Source organism: Orycteropus afer, unplaced genomic scaffold (genome assembly GCF_000298275.1).
Source record: "Orycteropus afer afer isolate SDZICR_OR568_19922 unplaced genomic scaffold, OryAfe1.0 scaffold00116, whole genome shotgun sequence".
NCBI lineage: Eukaryota > Metazoa > Chordata > Mammalia > Tubulidentata > Orycteropodidae > Orycteropus > Orycteropus afer.
Genome location: NW_006921703.1, coordinates 4163678 through 4177332, shown reverse-complemented (window position 1 = coordinate 4177332; position 13655 = coordinate 4163678). Strand labels below are relative to the sequence as shown.

At 33.4% G+C, this 13655-nt stretch overlaps 1 protein-coding gene and 1 non-coding gene across 2 annotated transcripts in view; one reads left to right on the top strand and one right to left on the bottom strand.

The window, feature by feature from the left end:
* MAP9 (microtubule associated protein 9) overlaps nucleotides 1-13655 on the top strand; it is a 47900-nt gene that overhangs the window by 27322 nt on the left and 6923 nt on the right. The window contains exons 7-12 of the mRNA XM_007943996.1: nucleotides 1999-2069; nucleotides 4291-4459; nucleotides 5180-5269; nucleotides 7771-7932; nucleotides 8088-8233; nucleotides 8395-8527. Coding sequence (XP_007942187.1) covers nucleotides 1999-2069; nucleotides 4291-4459; nucleotides 5180-5269; nucleotides 7771-7932; nucleotides 8088-8233; nucleotides 8395-8527 — 771 coding nt within the window. The remainder of the gene's footprint in view (nucleotides 1-1998; nucleotides 2070-4290; nucleotides 4460-5179; nucleotides 5270-7770; nucleotides 7933-8087; nucleotides 8234-8394; nucleotides 8528-13655) is intronic.
* LOC122150295 lies at nucleotides 605-711 on the bottom strand. Its single transcript, XR_006163592.1, has one exon. It is a non-coding gene; the product is annotated as a U6 spliceosomal RNA (small nuclear RNA).

The following is a 13655-nucleotide window of genomic DNA, read 5'->3' as shown; positions in this document are numbered from 1 at the left end:
TGATTATATGTCCTGGTGATTTCTTTTGTGGTCTATCCTATTTGGGGTTCCTTGGACTTCCTCGGTGGATACATTCTCATCTTTTGTCATATCAGGGAAGTTCTTTTCCAACAAATCTTGGACAATTTTCTCAGTGGTTTTCCTTTTCTCTTCCTGTTCTGGAATTCCAATTACACATAGATTATTCCTTTTGATGGTATCCTGCATGGACCGTAGGCTTTCTTCATTTTGTCTTGATCTTTTTTTTTTTGGACTGATTCCTTTCCCAAGAGTTATTCAGGTATTTGCTTGAATCTCATTAATTCTGTCATCCATTGATTCAATTGTACTCCTTTGCCTTTTCAGAAAATTTCTATTTCTGAAAATTTAGTATTAATATTCTGATTTTCTATCTGTAGATTTTGTATCATTTCTAATTTTTCATTTATTTTGTCATTTTGTTTTTGTATTTTCTTCCAAAATTGGTCTAGGGTTTTGTCTGTTTTTTTTCCTTAATTTTGTTAGTATATTCCTAGATCTGTTTCTCAATACTTTGAAGATACCTAAATATAATTCTTTTGAATTCCTTATTAGGGAGTTCCAATGATACTTTTTCCTCAAGGATAAAAATATGGAATGCTTTGTGAATTTGTGTTTCATTCTTGCTCAGGGGCCATGCTAATCTTCTCTGTATCATTCCAGTTTTAGTATATGTGCTGCGGAAGTGAGCACCCTGTGATCATTTTTAATGAAACATTAGGTTCCACTCTATTCATTCCAATCTTTTCCTAAGGCTAAAATTCTATTGAGTTATGTAAAAAGCATTTGACAGTATAATACCACTATTGGACGATGGGGTCACTATGAATCAGATTGAATTCAAAGGCATTGGGTTTTGGGTTTAGGATTATTTACCCCTATGCTAAATTGCTCCAAAATACTATACTTTTAAAATTTATGGTATATATTTTTAAATCTTTATCTCTTTTGACTTTTTTTTTAATCTCTTATACCTGCAGTTAGCATTATTAGGGGAAGACAGCAATGGTAGCTGAAAACATACAGTTGAGCAGGACTTTCATAATGCAAAATATTAACCTTATATTAAAGTTTATAGAGAAGATTTTCCAAGTCATGTTCTATGTGTATTATCCTTCACTACTTACTTCCCTTAGGGAAAAAAGTACTGCCAAGTTAGGAGTGTGTTTACTTCTGTATTCTCACCTTAGTACTAGCACCCATCTGTTCATGTGAAGTGAAAATATTCTGGAAAGGTCTTCTTAAAAGATTAGTTTGGAGTTTATAGACACTACTTTAGAAATCTCTAATAGAGATAATTGTAGACTAGAACAGGTAAGTTATGTACAAGAAACAAGAACATGAAACTTGCTTTGTCTAGTTTGTTGGCTTTATTTTTGATTCTACTAAGTGATCTTTTTTAAAGGCTAACCTTAATTGTTCCCTTGCTAAAGTCTCTTTGGTTTCTCATCACAGCAATCAAATGCAAGCTCCTTACCCTTGCCTAAAGATTTAACCTGATGCTTTTTTAACCATACGTTTTTGCAATCTTCCCTACACTTAACTCTGTTTCAGTAGTACTGACCTCTTTCTCAAAAAGTATCAAGCTCATTTATTTCTCAGGCTGTTTCTTTCTTTCTCTAGACTTCCCAATAGTCCCTTTCTGGGCACTACTGGAGTTTCAGTTCAGAAGTCAGCCCCTCAGGGTTACTTTTCTGATCATGCTCAGCTAAGCTGCCCTCAGTCCCCACTCCATACTCTCTGTCACTGTACCCCAGTGACAGTTTGTAGGTCACATTTGATTATGTATTTTTTATCTTCTGACCCTCTGTAAAATTAAGCATCTTTCAGGGTATTTATTCAGCTTTTTTTTCCTGGTTCATGCCATGATTAACCCATATTATATGCTTAAAATATACTGGTTTACTAACAGTTTGGTCTCTAAACCTAACTGTGATACTTATTATGAATGATCCATATATGGCTTTTTCTGTTTAATAGAAAGTAATTGAAGATAGAAATATGAAGAATAAAAAGTCAACAAATAATAGAGCATCGAGTGCATCTGGCAGGTAATCAAGTTATCAATATCCCTCATGTATGGGCTTTCATTGTAGGAAAGCTGTTTGTAAATTTAAATTTAAATTTGTGAAATAAATTCTATCTGATGGTGTTAGTTTTTTATATCATTTCTCTCTCTTAAGATTAATGGGATACTTCATGATAAAGCTCCTCACTTAATTATTCTCTTATCGAAGGAATTAATAAAAGGTTTAAGTCTAGTTTAAACAAGCTGGTTGTTTGTTTAAATGCCTGGAATGTTTATGCAGTACCGTTTGATCTCTGGATCTTCATACCTCAGGGACATTTTTCTTTTTCCCTGGCATCCATAGTTAGGGATTCCCCATACTTCACACCACTTTTGGAGTCAAGCTCCTTTCTCCTGCTTTTCTTGGTACTAAAGCTTAACTACAGTATTATACTTCTTATTAAATACATGAGAAAATGTACTGAAAGCCTGCAGATTCTATGGACTAAGTTTATTAAGATGTTAAGAATCTATATAGCTTTATCTACACTGGTGGATAACTTTGAGAAGAATGGGAATTCAGAACACTTAGTTGTACTCATGAGGAACCTGTATATAGACCAGGAGGCTGTAGTACAAACACAACAAGGGGATACAGCATGGTTTAAAATCAGGAAGGGAGTGTGTCAGGGTTGTATCCTTTTACCATATTTATTCAACTCGTATGCTGAGCAAATGATCCAAGAATCTAGACTATATGAAGAAGAACGTGGCATTGGGATTGAAGGAAGGTTTGTTGACAACCTGTGATATGCAGACGACACAACCTTGCTTGCGAAAAGTGAAGATGACTTAGAGCACTTACTGAAGAAAATTAAAGACTACGGTCTACAGTTTGGATTACACCTCAACATAAAGAAACAAAAATCCTCACAACTGGACCAATATGCAGCATCACAATAGATGGAGAAAAGTCTGAATTTGTCAAACACTTCATATTACTTAGTTCTACAATCAACACCAATGGAAGCAGAAGTCATGGCATCAAAAGATGTATTTCATTGGGCAAATCTGCTGCAAAAGATCTCTTTCAAGAGCTGAAGAACAAAGATATCTCCTTGAAGACTAGGATGTACATAACCCAAGCCATGGTATTTCCAGTCACCTCATATGCATGTGAGAGCTGGACAAGGAATAAGGAAGATCGAAGAAGAGTTGATGCTTTTGACTGGTGGTGTTGACCAAGAATGCTGAAAGAACTGTAGACTGATAAAAGGACTAACAAATCTGTCCTGGAAGAAGTGCAACCAGAATGCCCCTTGGTAGCAAGAATGGCCAGACTTTGTCTCACCTACTTGGGTCATGCTGTCAGAAGGGACCATTATCTGGAGAAGGATGTCATGCTTGGTAAAGTGGAGGATCAACAAAAGAGGGGAAGGCCCTCAATGAGATGGATAGATACAGTGGCTGCAGTGATGGGTGCAGGTATAGTAGGGATAGTGAGGCTGGCACAGAATTGGGCAGTGTTTTGTTCTATTGTACATAAGGTCACTATGAGTCAGAGATGACTCGACGGCATATAACAACAACAGCAGTGGTGATAAAATGTGCCTTACTCATAAATGCTAATCAAACCTTCTGAATCTTTAAAATTCTCACTAATCAAATTATCTTTAATCAAGAAAAGCAAGGCTGGCAAACTTTCTCTGTGCAGGACCAGATACTACATATTTTAGGTTTTTGGACCATGTAGTCTCTGTTGTATGAAAGCGACCATAGATATTATGTAACATGAATAGACTTGGCTGTGTTGCAATAAAACTTTATTTATAAAAACAGGCAATGGCCAGATTTTTCCACTGGCCCTGAAATAGAGGTTACTCTTCTTTCAAACTTTATATTTAGAATTTTTTATGTAACAAAATTATTAAGAGTGATTAAACTTCACTTTGTTAATATTACTTTTCCAAGTAATCTGAGATGATACCTATGTATTTAAAAAATGTTCTAATTACAAATACCTGAAAAGAACAATCACTTAAAAACTATATAACATAAAGGTACATAATTTAAATGATGTTGAATAGGGACTCTCTGTATCCTAAGAAAAGATTGTACATTGTGTCTATACCATTTATAAGGTAATTACAATAAATTAAGTTACAATGTGGTCTTCCAGTTGTAGTAGTTGCACATTCTAGTTTATCTCTATTCTACAGAATGCAATTGTAATGTTTGGTTTTTATTTATTTGTGTCTTTTCAGACTAATGACCTCCGCATTTTTAAAGAAATCCAGTTCTGTAAGGAGAACTAAGTCAGCAACTACCTCTTCTCATTATTTGGGGACTTTGAAAATTTTGGACCAAAAGCCCTCACAGAAACAGGGTGTTGAGCTTGACAAAGCAGATGACATAAGGGCAGCTATTTATCAGGTAAAAGGGAAAATATTTAGAAAATTAAAAGAAGGAAAAGCAGAACAATTAATAACTTACGGAAGACTACCTGTTTACCAAAGAATAAAGTAGTGCTATCAGGAGTGATGGTTAATAATTTTATTGAAAAAGAGCTTCCTTTAATACATGAGCAATCTAAAGCCTTTTTTACTAGTTTATTTACTTCCTTATTTGGCTTAACTGATTACAGATGTTTTTAAAGAAAGGAAATATATCACTGCAGTTTATAATATAAAAGCAAAAATGTTACAGAATCCACAAGTGTCTATAAAGTTTATATTATTATGGAAAAAAGTTTGTAAAATTTTCCTTTTGTAAAACTTATTTTCTTTGGACTTACACTGAAAACAGTTTTGCTAATCTTTTTATTTAAAAAAATAAAAAGGTGTTACTGTCTTTTTGTTTTTCTATGTAGAATAGTATATTTTGGAAAATATTACATGAGAATTTTAGAGAAAAATGGTTTATTACTTTCAACTTGGAAGTCTGTTGTTAATAGTAACAGGATAGCATACATGTAATTTTCTTAATTAGCCATCATTTAAAATATTACCAGAAAAAATAATTTATACTAGTTTATAAAGAATTTATAAACTTTGTTTTTTGTTTATAGTGGTTTAATCAGTATTTCAAAAATAGCTAAGAATTCAAATTAATTTGTGAAACATGAATATTATAACCTTTTTCTTGTACTCATAGGACTGGTTAGAAAAAAAAAATATTTATTTACATGAAATGCACAGAATTAAAAGGATTGAAAGTGAAAACTTAAGGATTCAAAATGAACAGGTATGAAATATAAAAGTAAAAAAAAAATTAACTTTTATGTCAGTGAAATATCTATGACTAATGTTTTTAAATCAGCTGTTTTTATATGGCACAATAATGTATCCCTCCTTGGGTTTCCCAGGCAGTATCACTACAGAAATAGATTGCCCGGTCTTCCTTCTGAGGAGCGGCTGGTAGGTTTGAACTGTCAGCCTCCTGTTTAGCAGTCAAATGCCTTAGGCACTATGCCACCAGAACACCTATAAAATAATTAGTTTCTGATTTTTATTTCTGTGTTACTTTGTAAATTTTTAATCTGATATAAATATAGCTTTTTTATGTAAATACATAGACATTTTTATTTTTTTATTTAACATTACTGATTATGAAGCTATTACTTTATTTTAGTAATTTCATCGGCCATCTTAATTATCTTAATTATCTATCATTTATTATAATGAAATACCTCTAAAAATTGCAAAAATAAAAATGTTAAACTAAGAGAAATCAACATACTATAGAGGCAAGTTTAGGCTTACCCTAGAAAGACTGGGTTAAATATGGGGCCAGTCTGGGGTGAGATGCCTGTGCTGATACAAATGGTAACATTATGCTCCATGTTAGGCAAAACACTTAGAAGCAAAAACCCAAAATGGCTATGAATTTGCTTTGAGCTGCCTGGGATCATTTTCAACTGTGTGTACTGTTCAGGAGAGTGCTGAATTATTGACCACCATCATAATGTCCATCTCTTTAATTCTGCTTTACCAGTCTGTCAGCTGTGTGGTTTTACTGTTCTCCTTATCCTTAATACCATTATTAATGACTTCACATATGCTTTTATAAACTTTCTCAAATTTGAATCACTTTGTGCACTACCATCACACTTTGCTGCCATTTGTCTGCCCCTTATGCTTTTTCTCTGCACTTACTTTAGGACTGCCAAGCAATGCTGGGGCAGTAGGTGAGATATTCTGATCAACCATTTTAATTCCCTTTGCTCCAGTATTATCATAACAATCCACATCTGAGAATATAGTGCTACTCTGGAATATTTTTTATTATTAAAACTCATTTTTTAGTCTATGACCTGACTGTAATTTTGGGCATGTTACTTAACCTTTATTTCTCAGTGTCATCATCTGTGAAGAAGTAATGATAGTGCCTATCGATAGGGTTGTTTGTAAGGCTTATATGAACTAAAAAATACGAGTATAATATATATGTGTGACTGAGTGTATGACACATTGTATAATTGGCACATAGGATGCACTAAGTGTATTTTAGTTATTGTTTCTCTTCCCAATTGTAGCTATTTCAAAATTTTGTCATGTTTTCTTCATTCTTTAAACTTGATCTTATTTACAGCTTGGCCAAGAATTAAAAACTCACCAGACATCAGCTCTGACTTTTCTTCTTTTCTGTTTTGAATTTTATCTTTACATTTAAGATCAGTCCCATACCCTTTCCTATTGATTGAAGCTGGAGTCTCATTTTGGTCTCACCTGCACTTTTAGTCTCTTCCTCTAGCTCCTCCTTGACAGCCTACAGATGTACAGATGTGCTCAGATCTCTCCCATCTTCAAAATAAAGGCTGTGAATAAAACTATATTTGTTGTTCTGTTTAGTGTTTAAATGAAGTTAAAAAGGCATTCCCAAAATTAACAGCACTAGGAGTCAGTACCATGTGGGACAACCCAAAATGAGATGCCTACAAGCAACAAACATGTTATCACATTTATGGTATTAGTCTGCTCTGGTTAGAGCAATGTACCTTCTTATTTAATTTTCATAGCTCTGTGAATTAGGTAGTACTTTTATTTCCTAATTAGTTTTTCTCATAATAAAATTTTAAGTCGTTTGATATTGAACAATATTATAAAGCAAATATAGAATACTATGGAATTAGGAAATTGAGGTAATAAAACACACTTGTTATCCAGTAGCCTGCATATTTTCCAGTATGGTACATATTGTAAGCGTTTCCAATTTTTATGAGTAGTAAGAACCTGATACTTTGGTATCATCCAGTACTAGAGCTCAAACAAAATGTCTGCACTTGTGTGAACTTGGCCAATTTATCTTACTTTAACTTGCTTTGTGTTTATATGTGTATAACTTTCTTGTTACTTTTCTTTTACCTATATGGTTTATATATTTTATTATGGAACATTTTATAGTACCACTCATCCTATTGCAGTTTATTTTCATAATGTTTGCTTAGTATACTTTGAGAACAAATGGTTTACTTCATTCTCATAAATGTAATAGAACAATAAGTGATAAGTGCTTTTGGCAAATGCACATTAAAATGCAATGGATAATTCAGATGACTTGTTTTATAACTCAACTTGTCTAAAGCATTCTATATAAATTACTTGTTTTGAAACATAATTTCTGTATAAGATGAATGTCAGTTATTAAAGATAAATACATGTGATATACATTTATATTATCTATCTACATGTGTATATGTATACTGATATCCACACACATATAAGCCTATTATTTTTCCAAAATAGAAAAAAGCTGCTAAGAGAGAAGAAGCAGTAGCATCATTTGAGGCATGGAAAGCTATGAAAGAAAAGGAAGCAAAGAAAATGGCTGCAAAGAAGAGGCTTGAGGAGAAAAGCAAGAAGAAAACTGAAGAGGAAAATGCTGTGAGAAAAGCAGAAGCACTACAAGTATTGAGTTTTGAGTATCTTTTTCAAGAATTATTTCTAAACATTTAAAATCTTTGTTAGTGATTAACCATATTTTTCTTCTTGTGAAAATTATTAAGTAAGTGAAAAAGAAAATTGATGTCAGTAAATAAGAAAACAATTCTGAATTTGTTTAGGCTTTTGAGAAGTGGAAAGAGAAAAAGATGGAGTATCTTAAAGAGAAAACTAAAAAGGAGAAAGAATATGAAAGAGCAAAGAAGCAGAAAGAGGAGGAAGCTGTTGCTGAGAAAAAGAAATATAACTTGACTGCAGTTGAAAAGTGGTAAATATTTTGATAGATTTTAAACCAATAACACTTCAGACTTCACTAGAATTTATTTACTTGAAGTTTACTGATGCATCTTAATCTCATTATTGCCAAAGATTCATTTGGGAGTCATTTATATTATATAACTTTGCAGTGTTTTATATTATCCTACATAGGAATGAGAAAAAGGAAGCATTTTTCAAACAAAAGGAAAAAGAGAAAATAAATGAGAAAAAAAAGGAAGAACTGAAAAGAGTTGAAAAAAAAGATAAAGATAAACAGGCTCTTGATGAATATGAAAGATGGCTGGTAGGTATTGTTTTTTAATGCATTTGTATTTTGCATCTGTACAGATTTTATTTATCTTTTGTACTGGTCATTTATCAGCCCAGTCAACTATTGAATAGTGAGCCTTTCTTAGATAGTGGTATGCAAGGTGTTTATAAGTTATCTGAGAGCCTATATCCTGTCCTGTCCCTTTTAGCACCTTTCACCTTAATTTATTCTCTCATCCATAATCTTCAACTCTCCTTCTACTAAATTCTAAATACACACACACATGTTCTTTCTCTTTATTACTTTTCTTATTGCAATTCCCATTCTAACTATTTTGTCATTCTTTAGAACCACACTATCTGGAATCTTATCTTTGTGACTTGTTCCATATTGCTATTATTTTATTTAGTTTAAATCATCTTTAAATATTTCCTGAAAATTTTATGCTTGAACCTCTTTTCTATTTTTTTTTTCAATCTTCATTCTCTCCGTAAAGATCATTTCCCTTTCATAGGGAAGAGCTGTTAGCTTCACTAGATATTTCTTGATCTGTATTTCAATACCTATCTTTTCTGCCTCTAATTTCAGATCTATTTGCCTCATGTCTACTAATTATTTGTCCCTAGACTAAGCTGACTTGATGAATTCACACTCTACTTCTGTACAGATCCTATTTTCTTCCCAAGTTACTCATTTCTATGCATGCTTCTACTATTTCCTCAAACACTCAGACTTAAAACTTCAGAGTCATAATATTCTCCTTCACCTGTACACCACCCACATTTAGTCATTTCCCAATCATGCCCATTCTTCCTGTGCAATGATTCTCACATCTAAAACCATAGAACGCAAACAACTATCCTAATTAGGTTTTGCCAGATGATTTTAGATGGAACTTAGTGATGATATATTGTAACATTGAATTTAATGGTGAAAAAGTTATTCCCTTTTTTTATTTCTTTTCCAGTCTTTCTGATGACCTCAAGGAGAAAGTCTTATTTAGATGTTTTTAATGAAAAGAGAGCAAGTAAGAGGTTTGAGAGGAATAATATCTAGCTGGACTTTCTTAACATTCTTTAATTTGTATCCATGTACTTATGTATATGGTTACATTTTATTTATGTCAAGAAAAATACTGTTTTCTAATTTAAATTATCAATGTAAGTATTTTATTAACTTTCGAGCAAGTAATGCATTCAGATAAATGGGTATTTTCCATCAATAGGTAATGCATTCACATGATTCATTAATCAGAAAGTGTAAAATTATATATATTGAAAATATCATCCTTCCACTCTTGCTGCCCAGTCACTTAATTTTTTACTTCCTACCCATATAAGTAATGACTATAGTTAATGCTTCTAGAAACAAATATGAATATTTTTTTTACACAAATAGCACACTATATATACACTGCTCTTCACCTGGCATTTTCCATCTTATATCTTAAAGACGTTGCCTTATCAATATATATAGAATCTGCTCATTTTTTTCCACAGTGCTTAATACTGTATTATCTTGGGCTTGCCATTATTTATTTAACCCATCTCCTAGTGATAGGCATTTATGTGGTTCTCCATTAGTTGCTTTTAATAACAAAGCTACATCGAATAAATCTATAGTCATTCTTACAGATGCATAATATGGATAGGATAAATTTCTAGCATGAAATTACTGGGTTAGAGATTTATGTATTATAATTTTGATAGCAATTACCAGAGATGCCTTATATAGAGGTTGTGTAGTTTTGCAACTGATAGAGAAAAGGATCTATTTCCCCATAGTCTATTCAACAGAGTTTATCACACTCTTTTTTTTTTTTTTTGTAGTTCATGCCAATCTCTTAATTGTGTCCAGAGTATTTTTGATTTGCATTTTTCAGGTTAGACTGAGGTTGAGTATCTTTTCATTTGTTTAACAATCATTTGTATTTCTTCTCTTCTGTAAACTGCCAGTTCATAGACTTTGCCTATTTTCTATCAGGTTGCTGGTCTTTTTCTTATTTATTTCTGGAAGCTTTTATGTATTAGGAAAATTACCCTATCACTTGTAATATCAGTTGCACATATTTTTTCCTAATACATTGTTGGTCTCTTAATTTTACTTACGGCATTTTGTGCTGTGGAGAATTTTGTTTGTAGGTATATTATTTATCAGTTTTTTTTTTTATCTTTTGATTTCTGATTCTCAGTTGTAGCTGAAAATGCCTTCCTTGTGACTTGAGGTTAAAAAGCATTTTCTAATTTCCACTACTAATAATTTTTTATGATTTTAATTTTATAACATTTGATCTATTTACAATTTATGATGATATATGGTAGAAAATATGATTCCAAGTTTTAATTTTTCCAAATGCATCTTTTCTAGAATAGATCATCTTTTACTCAACAGTACGAGATGCTGCCTTTCATATGTCCTTTTGGGTCTGTTATTAGACTCTCTGTTTCATCGGTCCATTGTGACTTGAGGGTTTGAACTTCTAGCCTTCTGGTTAGCAATCACATACCTTAGGCACTACACCACCAGAGTTCCTTGTATGCTTCTCTAGACCTCATTTACTAGACCTCTCAACATTCTCCACAGTTGTTTCCCCTCTCCTTGTAATTATCACACTACCCTTGTTTTCATCTCTTCTCTCTACTTTTCTTCTCATTGTCATTTGTTGATTTCTTCTCTTTTACCACAACTCTGAATGCTAACATGGCCTATAAGATCCCATATTAATCTTACTCATCTTTCCTCTTCATTTTCATTCAGTGTCCCTCTCCCATGTCCCACAAAGCTTTGGTCACACTGGCTATCTTTTGTTCCTCTCTATATTCCAGGTGTTTCCCCCACTCAGTGCTCTCACACATACTGTTCCCTCAGCTTGGAATACTCTCCCCTCAATGTACATCATGAGGGTTCCCTTATCCATAATGCCCCACTTTAAAATGCCATTCCCTATATCTACATTCTTTGATAAGTAAGTACATTCTTTTATTCTCTGTCACAAAAGCTTGTATCTCTGTTTTGTAGAAATCCACACAATTTGGAAATATGTGTTATTTATTTTTTATTTTGAAAGTTCCCTTAGGGACAGTAAATTTCTGGGCTTGGATTTTATAAACATATTATGTCTGACCCAGAATAGCATCTAGTGCTTAATAATTCAATGAACAAACACAAATTGAAGCTGCATAATACCAGTAGAATAAAAAGAAAATCATCTTGGTGCCATAATCATGGAAACGATTGAATTTGTGGATTGTACATCTAGATAGATTAAAGTTTTAAAATCAATAGTCATTGGAGAGTAGGCAAATACTGTTACCATAGGCTCTTTATAATGAGCCCACATCAGAAACTTTTACATGTAAAGATGTGGTATGTGATAAAGTAATATAAATTAATGGAGGTACAAAACAATTACTGGTAATATTTATGTGACATTTGGAAATAAAATCACTTTAGAGAATTGCCTTTCAACAATAGAAACACTAAAAGCATTAAAGTGTTAAATAACAAAAAGCCAAATAATAGAAGAAGCAAAAGAAGGTAGAACTTAATATTGTGTTCTGTAAGTTCTTAATATTCTCAGTCTTATGAGAGTGAATACCTTTTTAAAATTTGTAAGTGCTAGAAGAAATTACAAAGGAAAAGATGAACAGAAATCAAATTTTGAAATATCAGTACATTAAATTAAAAGTCACTGTAGGCATTGGTAGGAGTGTAAAGTCCTAGAGCCACTTTGGAGGATAATGTGACATTATCCAGTAAAGTGAAGCATGTGCTTCCCCATAAACCAGAAGTCTCACCTCTAGCATATACATAGAGAGAGACCATTGGCTTATATGCACAAAGAACCAAAGATGTTGGTTGGTAATAGCATTACTTTCAAGCAGGTGAAAAAAATTGGAACATTATATATGTCTTCAACCAAAGAATAGATAAATTGTGATATGTTTGTATGGTGGAATTCTGTATATGAATGAACTACAGCCACAGCTCCAGACAAATAGATCTTAGAAATATAATAACAATAAAGAAGTTGCAAAAGAAAATATAGCATGATACTTTTTATTACAAAGTTTAGAAGGCTGCAAAACAAAATTGTTATTTATGGATGAGTACATGTACAATGGGAGCGCTAGTAGCATAGTGCCTAAGGCATTTGACTGCTAACCAGAAGGCTGGTGGTTCAAACCCACCAGCCACTCATCGGAAGGAAGATGGGGCAATCTACTTCCATGGTGATACTGCCTAGGAAACCCAAGGAGGGGTTGCTATGATTTGGGTGTGACTCGACGGCACATAACAACAACAACAACAACACATATACAATAGAAGTACAAGCCAAAAAAATCCCAAGTCACTGCCATTGAGTCAACATTGACTCATAGTGACCTGAAGTAGATTGCCCAAGAGATGTGTTACAATGTAGTGGTTACCTCAGTGGTGTGGACAGAAGGGCAATTTAGTGAGAGTGGATGCTGGGGGCTTCAGAGGTATTGGTATTTCAAAAGGTAGATAGTGGGCATTCTTTAAACAGTTTTTCATGATTGGAAAATTTCTTAATACATTTTTGTGAAAATTAAGGACTAGGAAAGAATGTAGATAAAATGTTTGTTGCAAGGATAATACTAATATTTGGTATAAGAAAATATGCAAATTTCTAACAATTAAAACCAGTGATGCCAAAGCAGTTTGTTGTTGTTAGGTACCGTCAAGTCGTTTCCGACTCATAGGGACCCCATGCACAGCAGAACGAAACACGGCCCGAACCCGCACCAGCTCCACGATCCCTGCAATACTCGAGCCCATTATCACAGCCACTGTGTCAATCCATCTCGTTGAAGGCCTCCCCCTCTTTTGTTGACCCTCCACCCTACCAAGTATGACATCCATCTCCAAGGAATGGTCCCTTCTGACAACATGACCAAAATAGGTGAGACGAAGTCTGGCCGTTCTCACTTCCGAGGAGTATTTCGGGTGTACTTCCTCCAGGACAGATCTGTTAGTTCCTTTAGCAGTCCATGGCACTTTCAGCATTCTTCGCCAGCACTACAACTCAAAAGCATCAACTCTTTTTCGGTCTTCTTATTCATTGTCCAGCTCTCACATGCATACGAGGCAATTGGAAATATCATGGCTTGTGTCAGGCGCACCTTAGTCCTCAAGG